The sequence below is a fragment of the Mesoplodon bidens genome (assembly GCF_964165515.1).
Source record: "Mesoplodon bidens genome assembly, chromosome: 19".
Taxonomy (NCBI): domain Eukaryota; kingdom Metazoa; phylum Chordata; class Mammalia; order Artiodactyla; family Ziphiidae; genus Mesoplodon; species Mesoplodon bidens.
Genome location: NC_138179.1, coordinates 13,769,458 through 13,789,693, shown reverse-complemented (window position 1 = coordinate 13,789,693; position 20,236 = coordinate 13,769,458). Strand labels below are relative to the sequence as shown.

At 52.4% G+C, this 20,236-nt stretch overlaps 1 protein-coding gene across 2 annotated transcripts in view; it reads right to left on the bottom strand.

Annotated features, from left to right (window-relative positions):
* The window catches only part of KSR1 (kinase suppressor of ras 1), a 145,221-nt gene extending 125,308 nt beyond the window's left edge, over positions 1-19,913 (bottom strand). The window contains exon 1 of one of the 2 annotated variants that reach the window (XM_081218216.1): positions 19,478-19,913. In XM_081218216.1, coding sequence (XP_081074342.1) covers positions 19,478-19,708 — 231 coding nt within the window. In that variant the 5' untranslated portion in view covers positions 19,709-19,913. The remainder of the gene's footprint in view (positions 1-19,477) is intronic. The other variant, XM_081218217.1, reaches the window with a different exon arrangement.
* Positions 19,914-20,236: the final 323 nt, after the last annotated feature.

Sequence of the window (20,236 nt, the reverse complement as noted above, 5' to 3'; positions counted from 1 at the left end):
CAAGCCTGCCTGCACGGCCAGTGTCCATAGAGAATGTCGCTGGACCCTGATGCTCCCAGCGGCACAGCTCACCCCAAACGCCGGCAGTTACCCCACACATCAGGCGGCTGGCTGCGCCGTGCGGCTGCCCCTGCATCAGACAGCGATCCTCACACCCCGACTGCGCGGGGCTCTCACCGCACCTGTGCTTGCAGAGGCCTCGGAAACCAGGGTTGCCATTCTCTTCTGGGCTTGCAGCTCACATCCCCCTGAAGCCCTTCCTCCTTCGGAGCGGAACCCAGGAGGAGAAGCCCCAGCAGAGGCCTGGGGCGTCCCCCTTTGAGGGGAAGCCTGAGGACAGCGCGTTTGTGAGGGAAAGGAGGGGGTCTGAACAGGGAAAGCCGGGTGAGGACCCGCGCGGCTCAGAGCAGCCATCTCTGTCACCTGCACTCAGCGCGACCCATTCGACCTCGCCACACCTGCCTCAGGAGGGGCGGAGACAGGGCACAGAGAGGTGGGTGGAGGTCGGCTCCGCGTCGGGCAGAGAGAAACCAGCCATCCACTCATCCTGTGCCCACGGACCCAGGCTCTGGGGAACTCAGGCCAGTGTGAGAGGGGCCCTTGCCCTCCAGGATGGGCGAGGGACGTGTGCTGAGCGCCTGCGGTGCCCCGCGTCTTACGGCATTGATCTCACTCACTCTCCTCACCCTGGGAATGACTCCATAACGTTCTCATCTCCCACGTTAGGAAATGGCTCCCTGAAGGCGAGGGGACCCGTCCAGGGTCACAGAGTGACAACACAGCCGGGACTCGGGTCTGGCTCTCCCAAGACTCTCCCGCCCTCCCGTGCACCTAATCTCCCTGGAGAGATAACCCCCATCCACGCTACCAGCAGAGCCCCATGACGGGGCGGAGAAGGGCCGGGAGGTTGGTGGCCTTCAGTCTGGACCCTGAAGCCACAGAGAAGGGTAAGAACCCAACCCCCAGCGGGGGGGCTCTCCTTACTCCCACGCATGACAATAGCATAAGAGCAGGCAACAACGACAGCTCGCTTTTATCAAGCGCTTACTGTGGGCAAAGCTCCGTTCCATGCACTTTACTGACAGCAGCCCTCACAGGGTCTTCTGATTGTCCCCACGGAACGGGTAGGGACACTGACACCCAGAAAAGCAAAATAACTTGCCCACAGTTAGAAACAGTCCATGGCACAGGCATGATGCAAACCCAGGCTGTCTGACCCCAGAGGCCATATTCCCATCTCCTGCACTAGACGGCCTTTTCCACTGATTCACATTATTTCTCTAGGAATGTTGTGAGGTTAATTTAGAGCCCATCACAATACACCCTCATTAATTCCTCAGCACTTACTCTGTGCCAAGCACTGTATGAGGCCCCGAAGCTTCTGGGAAAAGAGGTCACGCAGTCTTTGTCCTTAAAGAGACAGGAAATCCTTCCTTTAAAGCAAAAGCGCGCTCGTCACCCTTCTTGCAGTACCGGAGGCTGTCCCAGAGCATCTGGTGTGGCAAGCGGAGGGGCTGCCTAGCAGAGAGGCGAGGGCATTCCGGGAGGGATGGGCGGGGAGGGGGAGAGGGAGGCAGAGGGGTGTCCTGGCGGCATTTCTTTTTATATATAAATTTATTTATTTATTTATTTATGTTTAGCTGTGTTGGTCTTCATTGCTGCTCGTGGGCTTTCTCTAGTTGCGGCGAGCGGGGGCTACTCTTTGTTGCGGTGCTCAGGCTTCTCATTGCGGTGGCTTCTCTAGTTGCAGAGCACGGGCTCAAGGCACGCGGGCTTCAGTAGTTGTGGCGCACAGGCTTAGCTGATCCGCGGTATGTGGGATCTTCCCGGACCAGGGACTGAACCCGTGTCCTCTGCACTGGCAGGCGGATTCTTAACCACTGCGCTGGTGGCATTTTTCACCGCGTAGTCAGATTTGGCACTTCTCCCCGGATGAGTGTGCGGTGACACAGAAAACGCCAAGGCCTGGGCTCTGTAACCAGCGAGACCTCTGAACCCTTGGGTGTGACCTCAGGAGGCTCACCCGCCTCTACCCACCTCTCTGAGCCTCAGTTCCTCCCCCCTCCATGCAGCGGAGGTGAGACCTACACCAACCCTGGGGGCCCTGCAAGGACTGGTGGATACGGCATTCTCGGTGCTGTCCGAGAGCCCAGAACACACAGCACTCACTAAATGCTCGCTCCGGTCACAGACGTCCTCCTCACCACCACCACGATCCTCCAGACACCCAGAGGACTCTTCTCAGCGTGCGGGCAGTGAGGTCGTCAGGCGTTGTCAACATTGCCACCCGGGTCTCTCTGAGCCAACCACGGGCTTCCTGGGCAGCACCACGGGCTGTGTTTGTGCTGTGAATGTGTGGCACCCGGAAGATAAAGCCCACAGCAGGGGTTCTCCTTTCTGGGATGGCCCCTCACCCAGAGGGCCTCGCAGCCAGGACTGGGTGCTCCCTCGAAGGCTGGATCTCGACTTGGGATCAAGTCAGGCAGCCAAGATGTGGGGAGCCCTCCATACAGGCAGCCAAGATGTGGGGAGCCCTCCACACAGGCAGCCAAGATGTGGGGAGCCCTCCACACAGGCAGCCAAGTTGTGGGGAGCCCTCCACCCTTCTGTGGGTACCAGGAAGGCTCTGCTCCCACAACGTCTGCTTGCTAGAAATAGCACTTCCCTCAGGAGGCATGGCAGCTCTGGAGACTTCTCTACTTCTCAGCCAACTCTAACACTAGCTGCACAAAGGCCCTGGGGGAGAAGCTGCAGGACCGAGTCTCATTTTTATTCCAGAAGCTGTGAGTTTTGCATCACAGCATGTGGCTAGCTTTTGATCCTGACCACTGAGAAGGGAGGGGGCCGAGCCATCAGACTGTGACCTCGGGGACAGGGGTCTCTGGTCAAGTCCACCAGTATCTGAGCACCAGCTCAGTGCCTCCAGTGTGGCAGGCACTCGTGGTTGAGAATCTGCCTGCCAATGCAGGGGACATGGGTTCGAGCCCTGGTCCGGGAAGATCCCACATGCCGCGGAGCAACTAAGCCCGTGAGCCACAACTACTGAGCCTGCGCTCTAGAGCCCGCGAGCCACAACTACTGAAGCCCGCGTGCCACAATTACCGAAGCCTGCGCGCCTAGAGCCCGTGCTCCGCAACAAGAGAAGCCACCACAATAAGAAGCCTGCGCACAGCAACGAAGACCCAACGTGGCCAAAAATAAAATTAAATAAATAAATATTTTAAAAAAGAAAGAAAGAAAATAATAACGATCATAATGGAATTTTTCCAAAACCGTTCCACACACACATAACTCTTTTCTCTTCTAGTTTTTTCCATCTGCAGACATAGTTTTACATATTTACATAACTACAAAGGCTGCATTTGTAGTTCTGCACTCTTTATGTTTTCACTTAACGTAATATAAATATGGTCATGTTTCTACCCAGTCTTCATAATTAATGGCTGTGTGTATCACAACCCATCGTGTGCTGCATACCACGGTATGTTTAACCATCCCCTTACCATCGGACATCTATCTTATTTTCATTTTTTTCTGTATTAGAGATAATGCAAATACACCTTGTTTTCTTTTTTTTTTTTTTCTGTATTACAGATAATGCAAATACCCTCATAAATGTTGCTGTTCTCTTCTACTGAATGATTGCCTTAAGAAAGCTCCCTTGAAGGATGGACTGACTCCAGGAGTGGCTGTGTTCCTGGGGTTACAAATGAGCAAGGTAATACCAGGAGGTACAGGCGTGATCCACCACCATGGCTGCTCAGCAAATGCTGTGAAATGAATGAGAGCAGCTCGCCTGCGTGATGATGTCCTTAATGGGTGGCAGGGCCACAGGGGGCCCCAGCCAGGGCCCTGCCACCCGCCCATGTGGTCAGAAGCAGTGCACCTTCAGTAAGTCGGCGACAGGGCTTCTGGTAGCAGGTGAGTGAGTAGCAACCCCCAATGCCATTTTTTAATAAGAAATGAGGGTTGAGTTTCAAAATCCCTTTGGATTCTACTGGATGGAGGCTGGGCCCGTTGAGGAGCCCACTTGTAGCCCAGGTACCTTTCACAACCTTCTGTTCTCATCACCCTTTCCCCGTTGCTCCTAGATGCCTGGCTCACGGTCACCTGAGGGCTGCACCGCTTAGGTGTTTCACCCGGGGCACCTCTCGGCCTCACCCGGCCCCAGCACCGCAGGCAACTCCCTCCACCTCTGTACTTTTTGGACCTCAGTTTCCAAAACTCTTCCCCAAATACATCCCCAGGGAGTCCCTCTCACCCTGCTGAGATCTTTACTTAAACATTACCTTTTCTGCAAAGCCATCCTGACCCCTCATTTAGAATTAAACCACTCCTCGCCTCGGTCCTCTTCCTGCTTTCATTTTTTTCCATAGCACATTCACCACTTAACAAACAATATATTTCACTCATTGACTTATTGTCTGAACGTCTCCTCCTAACACCAAAACCCAAGTTCCACAGAGCTGACATTTTTGTCAATTTTGTTCAGTTACTTCCCCATTTAGAAGAGTGGCCACCCCACAGTGGGTGTCCAACTCAGAGTGGATGCTAATTAAATACTTGTTAAAAAAAAAAACAGTAATACAATATATAAAAAGATTTTTACCCTGTGCCAGGTATTGTGCTTTCCATGGCTCATCTCACTTACTATGAACAATTCTATTATAATCTCCATTTTACAGATGAGAACACTGTTGCTCAGACAGGTTAAGCAATTTGCCCAAAGACACACAGCTTAGCCAGGAAGGGAGCAGAGTGTGAACCCAGGTCATCAAGCACCAGAACCTATCCCCTTACCTACTACTACTGGCTGCTGCTCACCCACCTGGCCTTTCCTCCAAATAGAAGCAGCCCATGAACCAGCAGAGCTTTCTAGAATAAGGCCAAGCACCCATCCTGTGATCAAAATGGGGAAGAGAAGACAGGAGCGGCAAACCCAGACAGTGGACCCCAGTAGGCCGCTTCGGCTCCATTTCCCCAGGGGAACAGCGTGTCTGACTGCCTCCTCTGGCAGCCACAAGGTGGCTGGGGCCAGTTTGCTGTGACAAGTGGGATTGGGACTTTGACGAGACGGGTGTTAAGAAAACAAATCCTGCCAGGCCAGGAAACTGCTTAAACCAAACAGAGCCATAGAGGAAGTTTAGTTTTAGCTGTTAGATGCCCAAGACAAGGTCTGGTCATTTGAGGCCACCTAAGTCTTTTTCTGAGAATAGTCAGAAGCCCCCTCCAGCTCAGGGGCCACAAAAGGTGGGGGAGGCTACAAATGAACTGGTGCCAATGAGCCAGTTTCCATTAATCACATGGCAACTCACAGCCCACATGGCAGTCTGCACACGGGGTATTGCAAGTAACGATGTCTTTAGCTTTTGGTTTCTTTTCTTTTCTTTTCTTTTTTAGAACTACTTCCTAAAACTCTCAGAATTGTCAAAGATGCGGCTGCAAGAGTGGCCCAGCACTCTGTCTCAAATGCTCACCTCTCCTCATAAACCACCAGGCCAACCACAACAGAAGAGGTTTCCAGTCCCCTAAAAAGTCAAGTTTCCATTCACTGATGGATTCTTCCTTGCTCTGTTCAGTCCCCTTGGCCAGGATGAGTCACGGCCACCAGGGGGAATCTCCCCAGGGACTCGTCACCTTCTTTCTCCTAAGATTCACCAACATTTAAAAGACAACCGTGCCTGCATGTCCTGTCCCTCAGGCCCCAGTGCTGCCCAGTGCTAACAACTACGTTATCCTTTCTAACCAGAGCGCTTCAAAACAGAAGCCGAGTTCTCTGAGATGGAATCGGGGAAGAGCCTTCGCTCTGAACCTGCTTCCCCTCCTCCCCACCCAGGATGCTTTTCTCTCCATCTTCCTCCTCAACCAGGAGCGTCCACCTCTGCAAATGGTCACCTGCTAACCTGGACTCTGATGCTGTGGTCATCTCGCCCTCTTTACAACTTTGAGGTAATCCCGTCCAAGTGGCATGCAAATGGAGAGATTTTCAGACGCTTTTCCACATAGCATTATTTCTTCCAAAATGCTGAGTGTTACCAAAGCTGACCTCTCTCTGCTCCAGACAAGACCCAAGGTCAAGTGGGTTTCTGAGGGGATGCAATGAAATGAACGCCAAGTGTCAAATCAGACGATTCTAGATCTGAACCCCAGCTCCACAGATTACTGTGACCTTGGGCCTTACTTCCCCAGCCGGAGTGGGCCAATAAGGTTGCCGTTACCGAGCAGCCAACTGAGAAATCTCCTATAAAAATTGGTTGAGTCTATCTCAGATTCGCCGTGACTGGGAGAGGAGGGCGTGGGGAGTCCGAGTTATTATATTCCTAGGATCCAGCCTTCCCTCCCCATCTGGCCACAAGTTCACATGCAAGGAGCCCAAGGAGCAGGTTGAGCCTGGTTAAAGTTGGCCCCAATTCAATGGCATCAGAGCACCTGTCCTCATGAATCACCTCCAAACAAAATGGCAGCCAACGTCTTCCACCAAGTCCATTTCCTGGAACTGCCACATGGTCACAGCTCACTAGGTGTATAGGCTGTCCCAAAGTCTGGGAACCCCCTCTCTTTGCCCCACCCTAAGAGAAGAAAATGATGACGAGCACAAAGTCCCCAAGTCTACATTTCCAACAAGAGTCACAACTCAGAGTCCCCCTTCAGGGAAGACGGAGGCAGGGCGGAGCACACGGTAAACAGGGGCTTTCCCACGTCTATTTCGCAGGCTCGTTTCCCATAAGGGCTGCCTAGATACTCATACCTGATATGGGCAGCCCCACTTCTGAGCTGGCAACCTCGGTTCTTGGGGCCCCTTCCCTGGCAGGCTGAGACTGCCAGACCTAACAGCAGACGACTGAGTTTCAGTTGCCACGGTGAAGGCTGGCAGCGCAGAGCACAGCTTGGTTCAAATCAAGAAAAATTTCCCGAGTCCCCGCACATCTCAGGATGCAGAGATGAGCCGGCCGGGTGGCACGGTGGGCCTCCATTCACACCTCACCGGCGCCTTCCACGAGTTCACTCATCTACAAACGCCCCCGCTGAGCTGACTTTCTCATTCACTCTCATATCCCACAACAGTGCCTGGCACATAACTGGGGGGTGCAACAACTATTTGTTGAATTAGTGCATTAATTCTTGAGGCCCAACATGAGGGACATAGCCCCAGGCAACCTCCTTGAGGCCATGGTGGACCACAGCCCTCATGGACCACCACTTCCCACTGTGTTCCAGGCATAGCGGCCTCCTTTCTGGTCCTTGAACACAACAAGTTCACTTCTGCCTCAGGGCCCTTGTACATGCTGGTCCCTCTGCCTGGAATACTCTTCACCCGGCTTTTCACAAGGCTACTACTACCCTCTCGTCTTTTAACACTCAGCTCAAACCTACTCTCGGAAGAAAGCTTTCCTGACGACCCAATCTAAAGCAGCAGCCTTCTCCCCACCCCATCACTAACCCACTTGCAGTGTTCTTTTGCTCAGGCCACTTTTCTCTATCTATTGGCTGGTTTTTTATCTTCTCTTTCCATTAAAGGAACCGCTCGGTCTTCTTCACTGCTCTTTTCCCAGTACTTAAAACCAGGCACACAGTACATGCTTAATAAACAGTCAATAAGTGAATGGGCAGAAGATAGAAATAAATAGCAAATTCAAGATGGGGAATGATTTGCACCCTTTAAATGTCTTACAATTTTATTTGGCAATTATAACTCAATAAAGATGTTTTTTAAAAAAGGAAGATGGGAAATGATTTAACAAGGCCCCCCAAAAATGGCCAGGTAGGAGAGGAAAGGCACAGAGACCAAGAAGGATTACAAAGAAAAAAATGAGCTAGTCAACCAGGAGTACAAATTTTAAGAGAGCTATCATTCAAAAAACAGAAAATGGAGGACAGTTTTGCAACTCCCATCACAAAAAATATCCATGCTCTTTGACTCAGTAATTCCATTCCTGGGAATTATCCCAAGGAAATGAATTCAGAATAGGAACAAAAATAAAGAGGTGCCTGTACAAAGATGATTCCAGTCACATTGTTTATAACAGCAGAAATCTGGAAACAACCAAAATGTCCAATAACAGGGGAAATGTTTTGGCAAATTACAGCGTACCCACTGGATGAGATATCATGCAGCGATTAAAAGGGCCAAAAGGAAGAAAACAGAGAAACATGGACAAGTGTTCTAGAATAATACTAAGTGAGAGGAGGTTAAAAAAAATACTGAATCCCTTCTAAGTACCATCCAGCACACTTTCCATATCTCATTAACTCCTACAAGAGTCTAAAATAAACCTATTCTTATCCCTTTAACGAACAAGAAAACTGAGGTTCAGAGAGCTACGGAACTTGCCCCAGGTCACAGAGCTGGCAAGGAACAGAGTCAGGAGGTGACTGTGACCTTCTCCCCCAGAACCCAGGCACACCCTGAAGTCCTGATGCAGCCCTCAATGTCCTACTAAGCGCCCAAGACCATCCTCTCCCATAATGACATCATGACTGTGTTTGAGAGGCCAAACTCAAAGATCTGAAGCAGCTGGCCAAAAGCAACCCACTGAGAAACACTTGGGAGAATACAGCCCAAACAAAACAAAATGAAACAAACAGAAAGCAACAAAGAAAACCACGTCTGCTGGGGGCAAGAGACCACAGAAGAAAGAAATGTTAAGAGTGGCGGGCAAGACCAGGCTTCAGGAGGACTGAGCAGAACCATGAGAAGAGCCATGAAGGGCAAGGAAGCCCCTTCGTGGGTACTGGACCTCATTTTTAGGCCAGAATCCCAGAGATGAGGGTTTGCCAGGCACTCCTTGCAGACAGGGTCTGCCTGCGCTCGCCGACTCTCCTCCCAGGGCGCACACACCATGGCGCTCAGTAAACGTTAGTCAAAATACACTCATCTCATGACGTGTGGATAAAGCAACGAGGAAAAGTAGAAGAGGAGGCGCTTCCCTGGTGGTGCAGTGGTTAAGGATCCGCCTGCCAATGCAGCGGACACGGGTTCGAGCCCTGGTCCAGGAAAATCCCACATGCCGTGGAGCAACTAAGCCAGTGCGCCACAACTATTGAGCCTGCGCTCTAGAGCCCATGAGCCACAACTACTGAAGCCCACGTGCCTAGAGTCCGTGCTCCGCAGCAAAGAGTAGCTCCTGCTCGCCACAACTAGAGAAGGCCTGCTCGCAGCAACGAAGACCCAACGCAGCCAAAAGTAAACAAATATTATAAATAAATTTATATTAAAAAAAAGAAACAAAAGTATTAGAGGAGATACTAGAATATGGAGAAGAGTGGCCTGGAAGTCGGGACTGTCGCAGTGTGACTCTGTAGGGTCAGTCTCAGGCGGGGCTGTGGGAATAAGCAAGGCGTGGACATTCCCTGACTCTGCCACGTGAGAACAGCTTTCGGTGCAGCAGGAGTGTCAGCTTACAGAACCAGATGACCTTCCTGTAATGTGTGGGCTGCCAGAAGCCACAGTAAGCTTCAGGGGAAATTTTATTTTTTTTAGTTTTTAATTTTTTAAATTTATTTTTATTTACTTTTGTCTGTGTTGGGTCTTCATTGCTGTGCACGGGCTTTCTCTCTAGTTGTGGCGAGCGGGGGCTACTCTTCGTTGCAGTGCACAGGCTTCTAACTGCGGTGGCTTCTCTTGTTGCAGAGCACGGGCTCTAGGTGCACGGGCTTCTGTAGTTGTGGCTCGTGGGTTCTAGAGCACAGGCTTAGTAGTTGTGGCTCAACAATGTACATGTTTGAACATTTCCATAATAAAGTTTTTTTTAAAGATGAAAACTCAGACACAGGCATTTCACCCAAGAATCACCAAGGGTCTGACCCAGGCTTTGGGGCTTGCCCTCTGGAGCCAGACAAAAGCCACGGGTCTTTAAAAAAAATTATTCTGTGCAAACAAGATTTTCTAGGTGGATGAGGAGTTTGTAAATGCAAGTCAGGCTGTGCCAGCGGGTAATTAAAACGGTCTGGGCTCAAGTCACAGCTTAGTCTCTCCTTGGCTGTATGACTCTGGGCAAGTCGCTCAACCTCTCTGCACCCTCAGTTTCTTCATCTGTAAAATGGGAATAACAGTAGAACCTTCCTCACAAGGTCGTTGCAAGGAGTAAATGTCACATAAAACTCCTAAGAAGGGGGCCAGCCATGGAGTAAGCTCTCGGGAAACGTCAGGTATTGCGACACATCTATTTAATAACATGTATAGATATTCATTTTGAAAACCACACATCCATTTGATCAGTTACCTGGGGAAAATGAAGAGGGGTGGACCCAGCCCCTATTTCTGAGCCCTCGGGCAGCAGTGTGGGGAGCCGTGTGTCTGTCTAGTGTACCCGGAGTGGTCCCAGCCAGCCCAGGCCTCCACTGGCCAAGAAGCTAGAGAGAGCTCCTCCTTTCAAAAGCCAGCACCAGAAACAGGAAGCTGCTTCCTTTCCTTTCCATTCTGAGCCAGTATTTCCTTTTTTGTTTCAAAAAGCATTCCTCGTCTGCAGCCCAGCCCTTCCCCTGCCCTCCACAGCCCCAGGCTCAAACACACCCACAGACATTTGCATTTCTCCTGCATTGTTTGCTGCCCACCACTGGGGTCAGGAGGTTCCTGGAAGACCCTGAGTGAGTGTGCCCTTGGCACTGGGCTAACTGGCCAGTGGGGCCAGGAAAAGGTAGGACTCGAGGACTCCAGACATATAAACCTCTCTGGGTACGTCTTCCTCATCTTTTTGGGAGGATTAAGTGAAATCTATCTCTAAGTGGGTAGTGTAGTACCCAGAACACAATCTGTCTCCCTTTGGAAAGTACCTCCCTTGACAAAAGGCAACTTTGCACAGCTAGGTAAGTGTATGGGGTCACTAGCCTCTCCTCAACCTACCCGATTTTAACTGGAACCTCAAATGGAACCTCAGTATCATAAAAACAACAGTAGTTGAAACTACACCTACCATTTCTTGTCTCTTCCCCGTTCATGTTTTCCCAACTATGTTCAGAGGAGAGAAGATGCCCTGGACAAGTAAGTTTGGGAATCCTTGCTGCAGGACTTCTCAGAGCCTTTAAAACACTAATCTTCATCTTCAGGAATCACCAGGAGGAGAATAGCTGATGCAGCTACTTGAAGCTTTCTTTCACAAGAGCATCTTGCAGAATACAGTATAAGAAAGGCTGCAAGCCCTTTCAAGGGTCCCAGACTGGGAGGAGGGGATCATGCCCCATGCATGAGAACACTCAGGTCACTTTTTAAATACGACCTGTAACTTTCTTTTTCTGGCCAGCAAAACTCTGCATACCATGAATGAAGCTGGTTCTGCTAATCCATAACAAAACCCAACCCAAATGAACTGGCTCAGTTGGGACTCAATACCTCCAGGTGCCTTGTCAAAGAAAAGCTCCACCACTCCATAAGCAGCTTATCTCATCAGCTTTGCAGAAAGCAAAACCCTCATGATCAATATATGGCAGATTCATGTCTACAGTTTATGCTGTATGAAAAGTTATTTTTCCTAACCATGGCTGGTCTATTCCACATAATGCATTATGCTTTCTCCCTTGGCCCTGTTTTAAATTTTAAGCACTACTCTTTTTTTTTTTTTTGGCAGTACGCAGGCCTCTCACTGTTGTGGCCTCTCCCGTCGCGGAGCACAGGCTCCAGACGCGCAGGCTCAGCGGCCATGGCTCACGGTCCCAGCTGCTCCACAGCGTGTGGGATCTTCCCGGACCGGGGCACGAACCCGTGTCCCCTGCATCGGCAGGCGGACTCTCAACCACTGTGCCACCAGGGAAGCCCTTAAGCACAACTCTTAATTCATTCTTGCAATTATTCTGAAGGTGGAAAAATGAAAGGGGGGAGAACAACGGCAAGCAAATAGGATGACTTCAGCTCCATTATTTTCAAAGGCAATCCGCCCAGTTAAAACACACAGTTGCCCACCAAGGCCAGGATGACAGAGAAATACAGATATATATATATAGGTTTTGTATGTGGCGGCAGTTTGAATTAAAACTTCTTCAATGCAGGTGAGAAACAATCGTTAACTGGGAATAAATGACAAAGCATTTCTGATCCCAACATCTGTCCCCAGGGTATGGCTCTGCATCCCCACCTGGGGTCTGGAACAGGGGAGAATGTCATATGGACACAAAGACATTGGATTAAAAGGCTGTATCTTCTGGAAGCAAAATGGTAAACATTGTATAATGTATCATGGTATTGAATGTAAAATCTGCACAAATTTAGGACATAAACCCAACCCTTATAGGAGAAAATGTTCACCCACCCAAGTCCCAGAGGATCTTTTGCTGGAAGGATGAGGAGCCCTTGTAAGTACAGTCAGGTCAGGTTCAAAGACTTGGACAGGCCACCTGGGCTGAGCCAGCCCACTGGGCAAGCTGGCTTTCAAAAAAGGCCCCACCCACTGGACACCCCAGACTGCTCCCCAAGAATCTCTCCAGTCCCCAGGGTCCCTAAGACACTGAGATGGGGCTGGGAAAACAAACCCATTTGCTTCCTCCTGCAGGAAATGCCTTGAGGCTGAGGACCCCCCTCCCCCTGCCCCCAACATAGGAGAGTGGGATAGCAGGCTGCTGCTTTGCCCTTGGTCAAGGTGGTATAATGTCTCACTCCAGGGCGTGAGCTCTCAGGTCTGACTCCCCACTCAGTGTTCCTTTATGAGCACCTGTCTCTCTTCCACTCTTTGTTTTGTTCAGGTTAAAAACCTAATACGTGTTCCTGGCAAGTCACTTCCCCTTTAGGCGCTGTTTCCTCACCTGCAGATGAGAGGGCTGGACCAGATGAGAATTCCAAGACCTTAGTAGCCCACTTACCTTAGGAATCCATGACTCTATTAAATCAACCCCAAAGCCAAGGCACCCCAAATAGCGCTCTGTGATTGGTGATGAAGCCGAGATTATAGTTCACTGAGATGCCTTTCATGAGCCTCAAGTGATGAAAACTTCACCATATGGCTGTGCACTGCCCAGAGGTGACCAGTCCCTGGACACAGAGCCCTGACGTCCAGCCCCTGCTTTGCTGCATGGGAGCAAGAAAAGATCTCTTTTCTAAATGGTCAGTCCAGGCACCCCCCTTGCTACGGGTAACCACAAAACTAGAATCCATAATCCTTGACCCAGAACCCAGAACCTCAGCCACGGGGCCCACATCCTGTCACCTGTTCACACTCTTCGCCCTCAAGGTGGACACAGATCCAATGGCAAAGGGGTAAACGCATGAAGGCTGCCATTTTGTAAATCCTGGCACTCCTGCTGGGGAGCGGGGTGGGGGAAACATATCAGGCCCTAAAGATTTCAAAGAATAGGGCTGCTGTTAAATGTGTTAATACACTTTGACCCAGCCAATTCCACTTCTAGGAATGCACTCATGCACTCACTGCAGCAAGGTTTATAACAGCAAGACATGGAAACATCCTGAATGGCTGACAAGTGGGGACAGGTTCAATGAATTTATGATATGACCACACGATGCAGCCACAACCAGTGATGGTGCATATCTGTGGGCACTGGTGCAGACAGAAGACATTTACAAGGCAATGAGCACGGTGAGCTCCACGAATACATACGTGTACTTTTTTTTTTTTTTTTTTTTTTAATTTGGCTGTGCCGGGTCTTAGCTGCAGCATGCAGGCTCTTTAGCTGCAGCATGCAGGCTCTTTAGCTGCAGCATGCATGTGGGATCTAGTTCCCTGACCAGGGATGGAACCTGGTTCCCCTGCACTGGGAGCATGGAGTCTTATCCACTAGACCACCAGGGAAGTCCCCATCTGTCTACATTTGTATGCAAATGCAGGGGATAAAAACACTAGAAGAATTTATATAGCCAAATGTTAACAAGAATTAACTCTGAGACGTGGCATTATGGGTGGTTTTTATTCTTCTATTCAACTGAATTTTCTTTTTAATAGTGGGCACATATCATTGTGTGTATTTTAAAATATTTTCATACAACTGGAAAGTTAAAGAATGTAGTGCTTACCAGAGGAATTACGCATAGACGATAAGGCAGGTATCCATTAAAACAATTATGAGTAAGATGATCTCTAGGCAGCTTCTCATTTCTCAGAATGAGACCAACACAGAGCGATTGCATCACAGTTCGCCGACAGGGACCCATCTTTGAGGATGTGCTGGCCTGCACTTTAGGGAAGCGGCCCCCAGCCCGAGCTCAGAGGCTGCACAGCCTGGCGTGGCCACCAGAAGGCCCGGTCATCTGGAGCTGAGCCACCAAGTGGCCCTGGGCCAGCCCTTTTTGTTACCGGCCACTTCCTTGGGCTCAGCCGTCACAACCCTGACCAGAAACCGTCCCCTCCACTATGGTTTCTAGAAGCTGTTGCGAAGTTCAGAACACGAGTACCGAAGACCAGTCAACCCAGGTTGCACCATCCTCTAACTCAGTCTCTCAATCCCTCTGAGCCGCAATGCCCTTAACCACAGAACGGGGAGAAAACCTCACAGGGTCCATGTGAGGGTTAAATGGGGAACATATGCCAAAAGCCTAGCACAGAACAGGTGACCGAGAGGGTTCCTTGTTCCACGTCTGCCCTCGCTATGCTCGAAGGGCCTTCCCATGACCCCGAATGCACCTCTACGCAGCTTTCCCTTTGAACTGAATGTAGAGAAAGATTCCAATCAGCCTATTCTGAAAGGATGTCCTTTTTAAAAAGCATAGCTGAGAGAGACTTGGCCACAGGCATTGTTACTTCCCACCACCAGCACAACCACTGCAGACACTGCCACCAAGGACCAGGGCCTTTGCAGTCCCTCTCGGGACCACAGTGGCCAGGCAGGTCCAGAATACTTGCAGTGGGGAATGCAGCTTTCCTGGATTTTGAGCTAACCTGGCAGGGAAGGAGGCATTCCCATCACTGTCCCCAGGCAGCAAACCAGAGGCCTCCTGGCACTCAGGCTAACCTGGGCTGCAGATCTGATAAGGCCTCCCTCCAGCGCCCTGCAGGCCTCCCCAGTCTTGGGAACTACAGGTCCCTCTCCAGACTGCCTGCGAGGATCGCCGGTGGCAAGTTTCACCAGGAAAAAAATTGCCAAGGCGAAAGCAGACACCAAGGGAAACAGTGCCCCAGCTCTGGCTCCCTCCGGGGACAGCTGGAGTGAAAGCCTTCAGCAGGAGGTTAAAACTACAGGGTAGAGCAAAAGCAGAGAAAAGCCCCACTCCGAGGCAGGGGCTGGGTGGGGAGAGGGAACCCAGGCTTCACTCTCATTTCTGCCAGGGGCGTGTGACGTGGGACAAGTCGCCAGCAAGACTCTGGGAATATTTCCCAGAAAAGCAGGCGTTGGACTGGACAACCGTCCGGTCATATTCCCGATTCCAAACCGCTCTCAGCAGGCCATGGTACTGGAGTCATTACCGTTCACCTGCCTGCCTCCCCCATTAGACTGAAAGCATCCCCAAACACCAGGAAAGCATCCTGCCTACCTCAGAATCCTTGCCAGGGTGGTGGCAGTGAGCAGCTCATCAGGCAAATCGGTAATAACTGCGGGTTTGTTGAGTGAATGTACGTCCATGCACGCCCCAAGTCCTTGCTCTGTGAGGACCCATGGCACCCCTCTCCTTTCCCAGCACTTCCACCATCCAGGTGCTCCGAGGGGCAGGGGAGAGGACCACAGGGAGAGCTCAGGCCCTCCACACCACAGGGTTCTGACCTCTGCCACAGCAGAGCTGGGCGAAGGTCGAGGCCCTTCGGGGACCCCTTTCTCTAGGTCAGCTTGCTTAGGAGGGACTTTTCTCCATAAAAGCGCCAGATGGGAAGACTCAGTGTGGCAAGGCCTATCTCTGGAAAGTACCAGGAGGCTGGCAGGATAAGGCAAAGTTACAGTGCCCACAAAACGTGCATCTTCGTGAGACACCACTATCTCCCCACTGCCCGGCACAGACTCGGCCCAAAGAGGATGCACAAATGAGGGAATGAACTGGCCTGGGGCTCCAGGCCCAGCTGTGAGGCCAGCCGGGTATCCCTGTGTGAGCACAGCTGGGGAACGAGAACATTCCACCTTGCCTCGGTGGAGTTCTCAGGGCCTGATGGAGATAGAGCAGCAGGTTCTGCTGGGATGGAGTGGCCTCCCAACTTCTGTTTACAGATTCAGACTCTGGGTTCAGATTTTATCCCCCTCCGCTTCTCATGTCGAGAGAAAAAAATACACGTGTGATGAAGGTTGGTGGATTTCCAGGAAATCTTCAGAGACTGACAAGGGTCCAGCTCACTGACCGGCAGGTAGGAGGCAGACATTACACCCTGGCTCCTTCCACTCTTTTGGATCCAAGCTGGACCCCTGCGTGGAGGAGGGAAGGACAGCTGGACACGCGGACCCCCAGCCATCACCCGACCTACAATCAGGCGCCAGCAGTGGGGCCGGAGGTCAGGGACTTCCCGAGGCACCTCACTGAGCGCTTACTCAGTGAGGACCAGGGTGGGCTGGGGCTCCTCAGACTCTGTAAGTCTGGCGTGCTTGCGTAAGCCAAGCCCTCTGGTCAGCCCCTTCTTCAAAAGCCAGGAATCCAATGTTGCAAGTCCTGTCTCTGGGGGCCCTGGCCTGGAATGTGAGAGGAGCCTGCAGAACAGGAAAGAAAGCCAGAATGGACATCACCACTACCCTGCCTGACCTCAGCACAGGCTGCTGGGACTGGTTCCTGGTCTGTCTCGCCCACCTCTAGGAAATAAGAGCAAGTTGTCAAAGGGCCTTCCCCTAAATGTGGCCTGTGGCATGAATGCATTGGACCCTCACGAGGAAAGTTCACGGGCAGAATCTCTTGGTAGAAAGCATGCGGACTTACAGACTCACGACAAGGTTGCGGGTTTAAGTAGTCTCGTGCCCATTTTACAGATGGGGAAGCCTGAGATTCAGAAGTCATGGGGCTTGACCAAGGTCAGACAGATAGAACCAGGACCAGATTTCCAAGCCATGGGCTTTCTGCCTGCCACACTGCCCCAAAGGTCAGGATTCTTTGAGTGATAAACTTTCCCTCTATTTTATCAGTCTGGTAAATCCGGATTTTAGAACAATTCTTAATCATGGATATTCTTACATAGGGGTGTGTATAACAAACATCTGATTCAACCCAACTGAGGCCCCTTCACTAAACCACAGAATTTAGAGCCACGAGAGCCCGCAGAGACCCACTCTAACCCCCCTGTTCAAGTAAGGAGGCTGAGGCCTAGAGAACTAGATCCTGGGGTATAAAGTCCCATTCCCCCAAACAGCCCAGGTCCTGCCTTTTCAGGGAGTAGGGTGGACCTGAACCTACAGCATAGTGGAGAGGACAGGGAGCTAGCTGGGTACTTGTTCCCGTTCCCACTGCAAATCCCCTTTGGACCTTTGGATGGGTTTCTGGCTGCCAGAGCCGATCATCCAATAAACACCCAGAAGAGAGGCTACCAAATAAACCAGGTCAGAGACCTAAATAAGGGGATGCTCTGGAGTGTCCTGATGCCACACCTTGGTAAAAATGAGAGACTTTGGAAGGCAGGGTACAGAGAAGGCAAGGCGCCATTTCCAGAGAAAGAGCTGCACTTTTTCTCCCGGGTCCAATCTGCAAACCAAGAGCACTTCAGAGCGACATGGGGACAATCCAAGAGAGGCCAACAGAGAACGTTCTCTCATCCCAACAACATAGCGGTCCAACAAGACACATGCTGCCGGACAACGACCCCTCCTCCCAGAACGAAGCCACACAGGCCCCCTATTGTGTCAGTTTAAAACCTGAACTTAGCTGGGCAAACACACCCGGCTATGTTCAAGAAACCAGTTTCTCTCGCCACTTGGAAAAGAGCAGCATGCATGCAGGAGGGACTGGGGAGGGGGGGACGGGGGGTTGCTGGTTGGTTTGTTTTTTAAGTAAAACCCTGGTCAAAACTGCTATAGCGACTGTAACAAAAATAATAATAGCCAGCACTGATTAGATGCTTCCCATGTCCCTGGTTTTGTAGCTTTTAAGAAAAGAAAACTGAAGGACAGAAGTCACTCCCAAGGGGACTTCCCTGACGACGCAGTGGCTAAGAATCCACCTGCCAATGCAGGGGACATGGGTTCGAGACCTGGTCCAGGAAGATCCCACATCCCACCTCCCGCAGAGTAACTAAGCCCGTGTGTCATAACTACTGAGCCTGCGCTCTAGAGCCCACGAGTCACAACTACTGAAGCCCGTGCGCCTAGAGCCCGTGCTCCCCAACAAGAGAAACGACTGCAGTGCGAAGCCCGAAGAGTAGCCCCCGCTCGCCACAACTAGAGAAAGCCCGCGCGCAGCAACGAGGACCCAACACAGCCCAAAATAAATAAATTAATAAAAAAGAAGTCACTCCCGAGCATTTGGCATCAAACAGGGATTCAGGCTTGTGGCGTGCACAGAGGACCGGGTCTTGTAATAACTGCCACAGATCATCCGCTGGCCCTATGATTGCCATAAGAGGCAATCAGCAATAAAAGGGTGTGGAGGGGGTAGGATGAGGAGTTAAGGTTCTAACAAAACAAAACATCTCCAGATGTGCAGCAGGCCAGATGTGACAGTGCAAGGTGGAAAGAGGCAGGGCAGCTACTAAGTGGTGCCTGGAAGTTCACAGTCCTCCCAGCCTCTGGACAAAAGCAAGTTGGGAATGCACGAGTTTCCCTCTATTATGTATGGGGGAGGGGGAGACTCCCCCTTCTGAGAACCCAACAACCCTTTTGGCTGATCCTTTCAAATCCTTTTAATACTGTACTTCTCAGCTATAATTTGAAACAGTAGGGCCTGCATATCTTATTTCTTCTTTACACTGGGTTTTCCACCAGAAAACCCCTTAAATAGTGTCATCTTCCCATCAAAGCCTTTGGTCCTCAGCATAATCGTTCCTAAACCAAAGTCCAATGGCGGGGGGGTGGGGGGGGGTGGGGCGGGGGGTGTCGGTGGGTAAAGCAGTGAAATGCTGTGGCAGTGCGAAAAAGAAGCATCCAACGTCTGAAAGGCAAAAATGCAGTTTCATCAAACACTGATAAGCGGCAGACAAGAACCTGGAGAAGAGCAGAGGAAGAGACAAGACAAAGTCTGGGGCGTGAGGGGAAGGCAGAGAACGACGGGCCTGCGCTCACACTTCAGGGGGACCTCCTCCCGCCCAGTCACCCCGGCCCACAGCTGCTGGGCTCAGTCACCCAGGGAAAAGTCCAGCACGTGACTCAGTGGGAGAATGAGTCCTGAGGCCGAGCGAGCTGGAAATGGGGTGGGGGCGGAGGTGGGGGCGGCAGGGAAGTCCGTGCGCCGCCCATCCCGCCCTCGGGCTCCTCCAGCCTCCCTCCCAGGTCCCACTACGCCCCTCCCCCCAAATCCCGCCCAAGGTGAGGGACTGGTCCCGGGTCCTCCGGCCGACGCAAAGGAGGTGACCGGGCTCAAGGATGCAACTGGGGAAGGAGTGACCTGGAGCAGAGAGGGAGGCGCTGGGGCGCTTCCCGGGCTGCCGACCCCTGCCTCCTCAGACCCAGTGCGGGCCCTCGTTTCTCCGGCGCCGCGGCCCCTTACCTCCAGGGTCCGGATCTCCTGCTGGGTGAGGTCGTTGGACACGGCGCACTTCGTGCGCAGCCCGCGCAGGCTACCGATGGAGATGTCGATGAGCTTCTGGAGCTGCCCGCACTGCTGCAGCGCCCGGCTGGCCGCGGCCCCGGCGCCCCCATCCGCGGCCGCCGCGGCCCCCCCGCCGCCGCCCTCCTTCTTCTCCCCCATCGCCGCCGCGCGCAGCGCCGCTCTATCCATGCCTCGGCATCGGGGCCGCGGGGTGGCCGAGGCGGGGAGCCCGGGGGCGCGGGCGCCTCGGAAGGGAATCCCTGAGCCGGGAGGGCTGGCTGAGGAGCGCCCCTCGACGCTGCCGGAGCCAGGACGCGAGCCCGCCGGCCGCCGAGCCCGCCGCTCCCTCCCGCCCAGCCGCGGCGGCAAAGCGAAAGCCGCGGCGACCCGACGGCTGAGGCTCCCGGAGCCTTTAAGTGGCAGCGGGGGCCGGGTCAGCGCAGCTGGGCATGCTGGGACTTGTAGTCCGCGCCGCGCACCTGCCGCCGCCCGCGCCCTCGGGGTCCCCGCCGGCTCCAGCGCCCCTAGGTCCCGGCCTTCCCTTCCGCTGTGGGCACAGGCCGTGCGGGAGCGCCCCGCCTCTGCGCCCCGGGAGTGGGTGCTCCGCGCCAGCTCCTCCCCCGGCGCCCGAAGCCTGGGGGGCCTCATCTCCCCGCCCACCCCTGCCTCCTCCCCATCCCTCCTCCGGGCTGGGGACTTCCCGCGACCCCCCAGATG